This window comes from Rhinatrema bivittatum, chromosome 1 (assembly GCF_901001135.1).
Source record: "Rhinatrema bivittatum chromosome 1, aRhiBiv1.1, whole genome shotgun sequence".
Lineage (NCBI taxonomy): Eukaryota > Metazoa > Chordata > Amphibia > Gymnophiona > Rhinatrematidae > Rhinatrema > Rhinatrema bivittatum.
In genome coordinates this window covers 729,702,078-729,715,514 of record NC_042615.1, presented here as the reverse complement: position 1 = coordinate 729,715,514, position 13,437 = coordinate 729,702,078, and the positions used below count along the sequence as shown (strand labels likewise).

Genomic DNA, 13,437 nt, shown 5'->3' with positions numbered 1-13,437 from the left:
GAAGAGACGACTGAGGGGGGATATGATAGAGGTGTTTAAAATCATGAGAGGTCTAGAACGGGTAGATGTGAATCGTTTATTTACTCTTTCGGATAGTAGAAGGACTAGGGGACACTCCATGAAGTTAGCATGGGGCACATTTAAAACTAATCGGAGAAAGTTCTTTTTTACTCAACGCACAATTAAACTCTGGAATTTGTTGCCAGAGAATGTGGTTCATGCAGTTAGTATAGCTGTGTTTAAAAAAGGATTGGATAAGTTCTTGGAGGAGAAGTCCATTACCTGCTATTAAGTTCACTTAGAGTATAGCCACTGCCATTAGCAATGGTTACATGGAATAGACTTAGTTTTTGGGTACTTGCCAGGTTCTTATGGCCTGGATTGGCCACTGTTGGAAACAGGATGCTGGGCTTGATGGACCCTTGGTCTGACCCAGTATGGCATTTTCTTATGTTCTTATGTTCTTATAGTGTTTGAGCAGGGGGAACTTGTAGGAGGAATGAGAGGCCCCGAAGAGGGGTGAGGAGAATTGGGGGATAGATCCCTAATGATAAGTAGTCCTTGCACTTTTGGGGAGGGTAAGCACAGAGGAATCATGAAATGTATACAATGCTCCCATTAAATGATTCACCATCCTTTTTGTATGGCCCTTTTAATGACTATTTCTTTGCACTGCATAAAGAACCCTTGAGCTGTTGGCACTGTGGCTGTTTTAAAACTTACCCCCCTTAATTGTATGGAGCTCTATATTAAAACAATTTTTGATGGTCACATACCTAGCACTGACAATTCTATATTTAATCCGGAGTTAATAAACCGCTGCCTGGTTTCTTGAAGAATTGAGTAGTGCAGTTTCCCTCGAATGAAGTGGTGTGGATTCAAGTATGTAAAAGTTTTAGAACATTACATTTTATACAACCAGGAGATGTACTTGCACTGTACCAGGCTCTTGAATCGTATAATAGCCTGGCATCTGATGAGTATCTCCAGCCTAGAGCCATGAACGAAGCCTCCACGGAAAAGCTGAATTAGCTAAGCCTGAAACTGATCTTTCCAGCAGATATCTCCATGCCAGACTTTGGATTGGTCCCTATGGAATGAATTTTCAAAATGTTACATGCATAAAAGTTAGCCTTTAAGCCCATTAGTAGCCTCTACTCACGTAATCGGTATTTTATAAAAGTAAAATATATGTATGTATTTTAACATTCACATGCACATATACACATATGAAAACAGGGCAGTCTAGGTGCATTCTGGAGAGGGAAAACACTTGCGCGCATAAGATGCTATTTTAAAAGACACACATGCGTGTACATTAGCCAACTTACTTGCATATTTTTACACCTGCTACTTATTTGGCGTAAGTGACTTTAAATGTATTTATTGTGTAGTACTGACTGGGTGGGAGGTCTGGTTGAACTGGGGGGAGCTCAGGCAGAAAAGCCAAGAAGGTCTCAATGACCTGGAGAAGGACTGGGTGAACTGGTATACTAATTGGTAAACTGGTTAATTTCTTTTAAAATTGGCCGACTTACGCAAGTAAGTCTTACTTTACTTTTGCGCATAAAATATGTGTGTATACATTGATATATGTAGTTTCAATACATTGTATTTAAATGCATGTAAGTTGCAAGGTGTATTTTATAAAACACGCATATATCATACTCATGGATTATAAAATACTTGCATAAATCTGCTCATAACCATATACATACTTATATGCTGCTGAGTGTGTTTGTTTGAAAGTTATCCTTTTAGTCTTCAGGGATTTATTTACCATGGGTCACAAATAATTTCCTTCTAAGGGCCTGATAAATGGAAGCTTTTTGCTATAGACACAGAAAGGAGAAAAACCTACGGGACCTATGTAATAAAGTTTATCGAACACATTGCAAGACCTTATATGATATAGTAAAGCACCCCAAGAAGCATCATTCAGCCACCAGCAGTGGTGCAGGCAGGAAGATTCTTGTATCCCTCCTGTTTGTGAACAGTGGGACCCTCCGGAATGGCAAAGCTTCATTCCAGAGGGGTGGCCCATTGTGGGGTTTCCTGCTGGGTGAGTGGGGGTTTAGAGAGAATTCATGGGGGTGGATGCTGTCATTCAAGGAAATGGGGTTGTGCTGTAACTCGGGAGTGTGCTGTTAGGTGGAGGGGGGGGGGGGAGAGGAACTTTATTTTCTAACTGTCCCTTTCACTTCAAGCAGGTTAACATGGGGTATTTCTGGGGGCAGGAACATTCTCAATATACTTCTTTGGGATAGTTTACATTCTCCTACTGTGAAGTCACTAGAGTCAATATTCAGCAACATGGTGAGTGGACAATTTATCTGGCAAACTTAGTTCTGTTAAATATAGCTGGATAAAATCCTAGTTACCCAGAAAAAACGTATCCATCTAACTGCAGAACTGCTCTCCAGCTTGACCTGACTTTGCTGGATAAATTATCTGGCTAATTATGAATGTTAGAGTTAGCCAGACACGTTATCCAGCTAATTTAAATCCACCCTGAAATACCCCTGGAATGCCTCCAACTTATCAGCTAACTTTTATCTGGATAAACAATTAGCTGGATCAGTCAGAAATGGTCAGAAAGGCAGGAAATTTAAAACCCTCAGTTTATTTGGCTAAGTCCCGAAATTGTCAGAATATTGACCCAATGTATCTACATTTTTTTAGCATAAACTAATTTTCATTTTTTGCACAGCATACCAACTGTCTTTTTAGCATTGAGTATTAAAAAATATCTAGCATGACTTTTATTGCATAGGCCCCACTGTGTTTTAAAGCTTGAGGTTTTTGAGACTTAAATCATCTATTCCAGTACTACTTTAATTGACCATGTACTGTTCAAGTATAATAAAGCTTATTTTTTCTTAAAAGTCAGTATGACATTTTGCTATTGAAAAACAAGACCTATATTAATAACATACAACTACCTTTATTCCACAGAAAGAATTTAATAACGACTGTAAGTTGAAGGAACGAATAGAAGAAAATGGATACAACACGTATGCATCCTTTAACTGGAAGCACAATGGACGACAAATGTATGTGGCCTTGAATGGAAGGGGAGCACCAAAGAGAGGGCAGAAAACAAGAAGGAAAAACACTTCTGCTCACTTTCTTCCCATTGTAGTACATTCTTAGATGAAGGAATTGAACTGATGCAGTGGAACTGGTGGGTTTTTCGTTTTTCATATCAAGAATACTTGATAATTGTCCTGTAGAATATTCATACATGGCAGAAGAACAAAGACAACATCCATTAGGCTTGTTTTGCTGGAAAAAAAAAGGGAGAAGTCTTTGAATCATTTTGACCTACTGTTGATATGGAAAGTATTTTAAGTTTTGTATCATATCTTATAATCAAGCTACACATCATATCAGATCAGATAGGATGGAAACAATTCACAGTGTGAACAATATATATTTTTTTAATTCCTGCATTACCACTAAAGGAACATGAAACAATCATTTGAATGATCTTTGGACAAAATTATTTATGGAATATTCCTTTGTATCAAAGACTATCATTGCTCATTCAAGCTTTATGATCCATTGAGAAGTGAAGACATACAAACATTTACTGGAAGCACTTGGATCATATGCAAGAATAAAGGAATTTCTAGAGAGTCATCATGGAAGACTGGATAAGATTAAGAAATGTAAACATATTTAAAACTGTTCTAACAAAACAAATATTTTAGTATGCCTGTATATTCTGCCTTCATTCTTTTCTGCTTCTTTCTAAGTTATTTATTTAATAGGATGTTAAATATCTTTCCTTTGTGTTAAAGATGTTTTACCACAGTTTATTTCTTCTGTTTCTCAGCACATCACTTATACAATATTAACACTTCACATGCTGTTTGGAATAAAACTTCTAAGTGTAGCTAGTTCTCCAAACAGAAAATTGAACAAATGTGTGGGTACAGCAGTTATGTGAAAAAAAAATATATAGCAGTTAAATGAATTAGTCTTCGCATTTTTGTAAACTGTTTTGCAATCCAGCAATAAGGCATAACAAGTAATATATTTCCAGGTGATTATTGCCTAAGGGATATTATTTGAAGCTGCAGACAGATCCATCTATAGCATATAAATGTATTCCCAACACTAATCCATTTCCAAAGCTCTCTCTCTCTCTTTGAAATGTGCACTGCATGCAGTGGGTTGTTGTAGTTAATTATATGTATCTATCTATCTACATACATGTATAATTTGGCTTCCATGTGTATTTGTTCAGTTTGATAGTGCCACTGAAGTCCATGATATCATAGGGGTTATTTAACTGTGAACTACAAAGACACACAAACACATTGTATGTGTGTGCATGTGTATGTGTGCATGTATATATACACACATACATTCACATACACACTGTAAAAATAATGCATTAGCATTACATAGAAAATAAACAAATCCAGCTGCCACCTTGTTAGTAATGAATTGAACAGTGGTTTTGTGTTTGACACGGAGTGAGCAGTATCTTGGCAGCAGGTTTTATAAAGGTGTAATTCCATAATAAAGTGCTCAACTCATTAAAAGAATTCTAATTTTTCTCATAATACTTAATTACATTTTGATATAAACATCTCACAGGCATTACCATCAAATGACCAATGAAATTTTCAGCTCAGTGATTGCAAATGTTAGCTGTGGGTAATTAATGTATTAACTATAATTTTAAAAAAGTTCTTAATATATAAGTATGGCATTTATATGGATGTGTTGATATGTGTGTGTGTGTGTGTGTGTGTGTGTATATATATATATATATATATATATATATACACACACACACATGTAAAATGTTTAAGGTGAATTTTAAGGCCTGGGAGCACATGTGTTTGCTGGCTCACACAATGAACACAGCACTTTTATAACATACACGCTTATATCTGCATGTGAGCACAATTTTACATTGATTCGCGCATGTGCACACAAATACCACCTCGATCGTGTAAGTGGGGGGGATTTTAGTAGATGCATGTGCCGACGCAATTATTGTTTTCCCAGCTCATTTCCAGTTCACCCCAGTAAAGGAAAGGACTTCCTAAACCACCTAGCCCACTTGCCTCCCTTTTGTCCTATTAGCCCTGACCCTTAAAATCCCACTGACTAGCCTTTTTTTTTTTGTTTCATGACTTATACACCATCCATAACAGAAATAAAGTTACTTGGTAGGGACCCCCGGTGCACGCTGGTGTGCATAAATACTTACACACTGGTTTCATTCATATTTCCTGGAACACCCATGCATCCACCCAGACCATGCCCACACCCTGCCCCTTTTATGAAAAAAAAATTTTACTCACGTTTCGGGAGATACGCGACTACCTAGTTGCCTCTTAAAATCCGTGTGGCATGAGCCGGACCGATACATGCACATATTTCCTGGTTTTGGCATGTGTAGGGCTTTTAAAATTCACCCATTTGTGTGTATGTCTACAGTATCTATATATAAATTTATAGATATATAGATATATGGCAAGAAATGTCATGTCTTTGGTGTAGTAGCCAAAATATTTCTTTTTACTTGCCAGAACTGTTCACCCTAAAATTGCATAGTGTGTAAAGGAGAAAATTCAATCTGCATTTTTCTGATATGATAGTCCCAGAAATCATGCCTTAACTGCAGTTTGGTGCTATCACCAAGGTCATTATATTTCCTGTTTCCTCCTTCTTGCTTTGTTGGTGGCATCTGTTTGTTAAAAGGTGCAGCAGCACCTGCAACAATATTTCTGACGTGTTCAGGTATACCATAAAATGGTTACATTTGAATTTTCTGAACTACTGATTTTAAGGGTCAGCAAAAAAAAAAAAGATCACCATGTATATTTTTCTACTCCTGACCCATTTTCCCTTCATTGCATTTTATCTCTTTAATCTCCTATTTCTGTCTATATAAATATATCCCCTCCCTTCCTCTTTTGCTCTTTCCATACCTGTTGCTCTCCTGCCCTCTTCTTCTTGCTCTCCCTTTCTCTCTCTTTTGCCCTCTTTTCTATCCATATGCCTCTCATGTTCTTTCTCTTTTATCTGCATCTCTTGATCTCTCCTGCTCACCTTTATCTCACACACTCCTGGCATGCCCCATTCCCCTGCCTTGCTTTCTTTCTCCCACCCAACCCCTACCTTGCTTTTTTTCTCTTTCAACCACCCTTGCCCCATGTGCTATTTAGCATAACATTGTGCCACCATTCTAGCATGAGTGGGCTGCGGGAAGGAAGCAGGAAGTACTTCTCCTGCCCCTTCCTGAAGCCAGTTAGTTACTATAACTCATTCTGACAAAAAATAGTCTGTAGGAAGAAGTTGAACAGCAGTGCAGGAGAGAAGCACTTCCTGCTTTCCAACTCTCATCTTTTGCTTGCATTGGAGCAGTAGCACTGAGGAATTAGAAACAGGGCCTGAATTTCCAGTTGCCAACAATGAGCTGGTGACTGGAAATTTCATGCCCTAAGCAATAGATAGATATAGATATACACACACACTGCACTACTGTGGGTATATTCCAAGTTGTCTGCCACCATTTACTTCAATAGCACGGATCTCAGATTACTTTGCAACCCACAGCATATGGCACAAATAACTCAAAAGCTATGAGGTCCATATTCAAATGGTTTGTCCAGCTAAGGCCTAGATTTATCAAAATGCAATAATTTTTGCCTGAATAATGCCTGCGATAAGGAAAAGGGGTGTGACTATGATAATTTTAGTGTCATCACACCATGCATAAGTAGTTTATCTTGGGGGAGAGAGAGAGACTCTTTAAAAGGCTTTCATACTAATCAACTATTTATATCACTATAGGAGGGCCAGCTCAGTAGACCTCTGAAGATTTGATGTGATTTGGAGTGAGGAAAGTCAGACTAAAATGAGATTACATCAGTGTTCTCTCGTCCTAGCTTGATAGTACCCTGGTAAAGAGTCCATCAAGTTAGGGCGAGAGAACATTGTAGAAATCACATCTTTGTGTGACACTCCTCACTCCAAATCACATCAAATCTTCACAGAGGTCTACTGTGCTGTTTGTACGTCTCATTCTGCATGTAAAACTGGCCCCCAAACCCTAGACCACCACCAAAACCTCAGCTCGACTTACTAGCTGGCCCTCCTATAGCAGTATATACAGCTTTCATATTTGTCAACTATTTAAAGAGTCTCTCTCTCAACAGAATTTAATGCCCTTTATTTTCATTGATCCCTCCCCAATCCTGTCCCTTTGAATAAATGTGCATTTCTGTTGCGATAACTATCGCGGGCAATAAAGCATTTTGATAAATGACCCTGTGAGTTTGGCACTTAGCCAGCCAAACTGTGGGATTAAAAAAATCACACCATGCCGACCACTGCTGGTTTATCTGGAAATGTTTTTAGTTGGTTAAACATACCCAGATAAATTGGAGATATTGCTGGGTAGGACTAACTTAGCCAGATAATGCCGATATTCAGCATTTTTCAAGTAAGTTATCCAGGTACTTCAGGTCGTGCCACAGACCAGTCCTAAAATTATCCAGATACTGTAAACTTATCTGGACTACTTGGTTTTAACTGAGTATATTCAAAGGTGCTGCTGTGCCACGGAATATCCAATTTTAAGTTATCTAGATAACATACCCAGGTGGCCCATGATTGAATATTGGCCTCTAAGTTTAGTTTATAAAAGTATGATTCTAGAGTTGGGGGAGTTAATAGTAATTATTTTATAGTAAAACATTGCTTTTTAAAATAACTACTCCCTCCAAATGGCCCAATACTTTTCTGCTATTAAAGCAACCATGTTTGGCTATTTTCCTTAAAAAAAAAAAAAAAAACCACAAGAAAAAGAAGCTTCATGACATTGACCATTGCCTGAAATATTTCATTCATTTTCCAGTCATGTGATTGCTCAGTCCATGAGAAATCCTGATGCAAGTCTGAGGTTTCAAAATATTGTGTGTGTGTGTGTGTGCGATATTATATCAAAATAACATATTAATCGCACATACACACTGTATAATGTATATTCAGTATACAAAAGATACATGCTTTGCTGATCATCTTATCACACTGAGATTATTTTATTGTACTAAAATGTCTCAAGTTCATGATAACCTCAGAAATAAGACCAATAAAGCATATGTCTCATAATAAAAGAAAGGAAAAGAGTTAATCTGTGCATTTATTAAGGACTAATGGGAAAGCATGCTATCACTTTGAGATGGATAACTTCTTCGCATTCAATGACATTTGAAAGTCTTGTCATAAATCTGTCATCTGTAATAAAAGTTTTTAAAAAACCTACTGTCAGACATGTTTTCAGGTCTAAAGATCGGTGTATGGGATCCATTGCAAACCTGTTGAATCATCAACATTACAATGTCTTACTATTTTTCTATTATTTGATTCATCAATATATCCATTTTGAAATTTATTTTGGGCTTGATTCACCCATGTTTTAGAGCTTTTTTATTTTTTTATTTTTTTTTGCCTTTCTAAGCTAATTTTAAAAGTTTGGCACCTACTACAACTACTATAGATTCATTTCTATAGTTCTATCAGACATACACAGCACTATATAGATGGAAATATGAGGCAGCCTTCATTCCATGGAACTCACAGTCTAGGTAAGGCAGACATATAGGACAAATAAGATGCTTCAGGAAATACTGGAGAAAAATGAATAAAAGTTAATAACATGAAGACCCATGATTTAAGATTTTAATGCAGCCTCTAAAGGTGAGGTTTTAGACTAGGTTTGGATACAGTCTGAGAGGGAGACTGATGCAGCGACTCGGGAAGACCATTTCAGGGGTGCAACACATCAAGATGGAAAACACAAAGCTTTGGAGAAGAATGGAAAAGAATGGCATAAATAAGAATCATGTTTCCCTGCCATTTTAGGGGTACTCACATTTACTAAAGTGTTGCTCTTTCAACTTAAGGATCCTAGTATTATAATAGTGTCATAAATTCTTTATTTCCTTCACAAAATTGATCAGTTTTGTCTTAACCCTCAATTCTACTGTCCACAGGTTCTACATAGCCATATCCTCCTATTATTTTTGCTTCCTATCCATTTTTTTTTGCATAAATAATGTATCTATTACAAATGTTTCCATGACTTGTAGAGGTAGCAAGCATATCTTTGAGAGAACTTTGGCAATACAAATTGCCAGTAAAGTCTCCTGAATCTGAATCTGTCACATTGTAGGAGTTATCTATTGTATTCATTTATTTATTTATTAGCTTTTGTATACCGGCATTCATGTAAAAACATATCACGTCAGTTTCCATCCCTGGGCAAATATCATTTAACACATTTGCATTTTAAACAACCATATAAAATCTAAATACATAATACCAGTTTTTCATAAAATCTCTAAAATAAGAAACTAAAAATTATACTTCAAAATAAAATCATAAAAACCTGTAGCAATAAAAATAAGTACAATCAAAGTCCACTATTGTTAAATGCTTGGTTAAATAGCCATGTTTTGACACCTTTTTTAAAGACTTTGATGTTGGATTCCATCCTCAAGTACGGTGGCAGCGAGTTCAATAAATTAGGTCCAGCAATGGATAATGCTCTTTCTCAGACAGTGTTCATATGGGCAGATTTCAGTGTTGGAATCAATAGTAGCTGATCTCGTTATTTGAGCTGGTATGTGAAAATGTAGGGCTGCATTGAGCCATTCAACCTTATCGTTGTACAGGGATTTGTGTATTAGGGAAAGTGCTTTGAGCTGAGATCTGTCGACAATAGGGAGCCAGTGAAGCTCTTTTAATACAGGCATAATATTGTCAAATTTCTTTGTGTTGGTCAAAAATCTAGCGGCAGAGTTCTGCAAGAGCTGCAATGGTCGTGTGGCAATGGTAGGTAGGCCCAGAAGAAGTGTATTGCAGTAGTCCAATTTAGTAAAAATAAGAGCTTGTAAGACCATCCTAAAATCATTCTGGTATAAAAGAGGTTTTAACCTCTTTAAAATATTCAGCTTAAAATATCCATCTCTAACTATACTGTTGACCCAATTTTTGAGACTCACTTCACAATCTAGTATCATCCCTAAATCATGTGAATTTACCACCTCACAAGACCCAGGAAGCCATTTACCTTAATCATGAGAATTGCCATAGTCTAGACATGAAGTGGACTGTAAATTCTAAATGCTGGAGATGGATATGATTTACTGGGGTCTGCCATGATGCTCACAAATTGAAAGAGTCCTGTATATGAGCGCGTGTTGATGGGATTCATAAGAAGGAATGCTTCTAAATAACTTTTAGAAAGCATGAGTTTTTATGAGCATACTTCAATGCATACTTCAATGCATACTTCAATGCAAGGATAGGCAACTCAAGTACTTGAGTGCTACAAGCCAGTCGAGTTTTCAAAATATCCAGACTGAATATGTATGAGATGCATTTGTATGCACTTCCTCCACTGCATGCAGACACTTCTTATGCATATTCATTGTGAATATCAGACCAGGGACCAGAATTGCCTTACCCTGCTGTAGTTCATTTTAAAAGCGTTATTCGTACAAAAACAACCCCATTCAACATGTAGGCCGCACGCGAGCAGCACCAATTACATACTTTTGCAAGGCTGTGTAACTTTGCTACTGGTCCTAATCAGGCTCAAATCTGAAGATTTTGGACCAGAGGGATCCTGAACATTGGGGGGGGGGGGGGGAGGAGAGACAGAGAGAGAGAGACAGACTCTGTTAAAGTGATAATCTGACTTGCTATGTCTCCCACTGTAAGAGGGGCACTTTCAACTCAGGTAGGTTTTGTTTTTTTTTGGAGGGGGGGGTGTTACATTGGTCTGCCTAGTCGCAAGGGTCTGCAGACCCTTATATATACTGCACCACCCCAAAACTCTCTCTGAGTTGAAATTGCTCCTCTTACAGTGGGAGATATAAAAAGTGTCAGATTTGTCACTTTCTCTCAATCTTTCTCTTTCCCCTCCCACATGTGAGTATGCTCGGTAGGAATATTTTGAATGGTACGTCTGTACTTGCATGCACGATATAAAATCAAGCAGTATGTTTATGGGCGCATGCACACTCCTTTTAAAATGTACCTGAGAGTTTTCATCTGTGGTTCTGTCTTTCAGAACAAGTTATGATACTTTATTCTGCATTTATCCATTAGAAGATGTCATCATATCTGGGAGGGCGGTGGGCGCTGGTGAGCAGCTTCAAGAGGACTGTCTGAACTTTTTGATCCCGGGATATCTCTTGCTAATAAAATTTCCTCGCCTCTTTAATGTTGTAATTGTTCTTTCCTGGACATTGTTAAAGTGGTTGGAACCGCAGGGAATTGTGGCCCTGTTGAAATCTTTAAGAACCAATTTGCTAGCGCCGTTCCAGCACCATGTGAAGAGGGTGAAGCTTCATCCTCCATCTCCTGCTAAAATGGTAACGAGCAAAGACCGGGACATTTCTCCAGTATATTATTATGGCAGAAAGCCGGTAAATTAAATACTGCGGCTATGGCGGGTATCCAATCTGACTTTTCTGTGCTGAAAAAAACTTAGAGGTGTGGTGAAGGTGAAAGTCTCTGCAAACTCTGAGAATATTCTGGACTTTCAGAGCCAAGTTAAAAAGATTACAGAACTTCAGAGGAACCTGGAGGACATGAACAACACGGCAAAATAATATGCAGGTCCTTGGAATTCCTGAATGGGCTGAAGGCACAGGCACCATTGGCTTTCTGCACTCATTTTTGTTGCAGTTGCTGGGCCTGCAATTTTCACCTTCCCTTTGAAATAGAGCACACAGGTTTCTTTCATTGCTTGTTCCAAGGGCCAATTATCTTCTACTGTCTCCAACGCGCATGAATGAAATTACCTCTGCAATATGAAGGGGAAAAGGTGATTATTCTTTTGCACCTTAATAATAACGTTAGCAGCTGCTACTTACTCCTTCGTTTGTCGTCCTGTCTGATTTACTTGATCCGTACCCCATTACCCTCTTAGCCTTATCCCCTACAATAGTAATGACACAGAGACTGTCCTTGGTAAAAAAAAAAAAAAATGGCCGCAGCTTTTAATTTCAAAACATAACATACTTTGTAGGATACCCAAGCCGGCGTATTGGTTATACCACTGCCCGCCGCCTGAACCAAGCAAGGCAGCCTTCCTCTGTAGGCCCCCCGCCTTGTTCCCGAGCAAGGGGGCCCTAGCCTTCTACGCCTCCTGGTGCCAACGGCTACCACGCTGTTATGTGATGACACCAGCACCACTCGTAATCCTGCCCAACCGGCCCGGGTACCCGCCATAACACGAGGTAGGGAGGGGACCCTTGCCTTGTGTCCCCCCAAAAATATAAGCTGTGGCCATTTTACATTCCCTGTGCCACAATTGCATCTTGCAGTGTAATATTGAAGATGTCGTATCCAATATCGGATAAGTGTATTTGGTCTAGTCGGAACAGTCCGGGGGACAGGTCATCGGCCCACTGATGTCTTATGTGATGTCCACCCATTTTTTGAATCCATGAACCAATTTGTCTATTAACCTTTTTTCTCCCACGTCCCCATAATTTAGACTGTTTATATTTTGGTCTGTGGATAATATCGGACCAACATATAGCTGTGCCTGGGAATAGCTCCAATATTCTAGCTAAGTCACATTTTACCATTGTAATGAGGCGCTTACATGTCAATGTACTCAAGTCATTGCCACCCAAATGCAGTAGGATGACATTGGGCAGCACCCTCGCATGCTTCAGGCTTTGTATTAAAGGCAGTAGCTGTGCCCATTGCATGCCCGGTTTCCCCATCCATTCAATGAGCCAACCTTTTGGTGCCAGCCCCAGGTGTAATCCGTAGGGCTGGCCATGAGCTCATTTGCTGCCCATCTGATGTAAGAGTGACCGATAATCCATGCAATACGCTGTCTCTGCCGCCCATCTGTAAGAAAGAATTAACAATGCTTGTTAGCAGGAGCCACTCTGTCAAGAAGTACATATGAGTTGAAAGCCCTAGATTTCCAACGCCCAATTATTTTGATTGCATCTGATTGTAGCCCAGCCTGCGCTGTGCTTGTTGCTGCACCGATCCTGAACAAGTGCATGGTGAACTTTTTTAGGGTCCAACTTCATTTCTATGATGGATGCTCTTAGGATTGCTGAGAATTGGAATCTGGTAAGCGGCGTCTTGTCTGCGTGAATCAACAGGTGCACTCCTCCCCTGGGCCGCATCGCCAGATACTTTCTCATATTGTCTATAGGACAAGTTTCGCAATCTGGAACTTTCGAGAGTGATAACGTGGTACCTCTTCTTTCTTGGTCCGTTTTTTATTTCTGTATATTAATCGTCATTTTTGTTGGCGTCCACACTACATTCTTCAGGAGCAGTCCACTTGTTCCTGCGTCTTTCTTGTTGTCGGCGATGAGTTCGCTAACTCTGAATGCTTTGAAGAATGCCAATGAAAATGCCAGA

General features: G+C 38.9%; 1 protein-coding gene across 1 annotated transcript in view; it reads left to right on the top strand.

Moving 5' to 3' along the window:
- The window catches only part of FGF10 (fibroblast growth factor 10), a 299,121-nt gene extending 292,248 nt beyond the window's left edge, over positions 1-6,873 (top strand). Inside the window, 1 exon segment of the mRNA XM_029577590.1 lies at positions 2,956-6,873. Coding sequence (XP_029433450.1) covers positions 2,956-3,153 — 198 coding nt within the window. The 3' untranslated portion in view covers positions 3,154-6,873.
- The last annotated feature ends 6,564 nt before the right edge of the window (positions 6,874-13,437 follow it).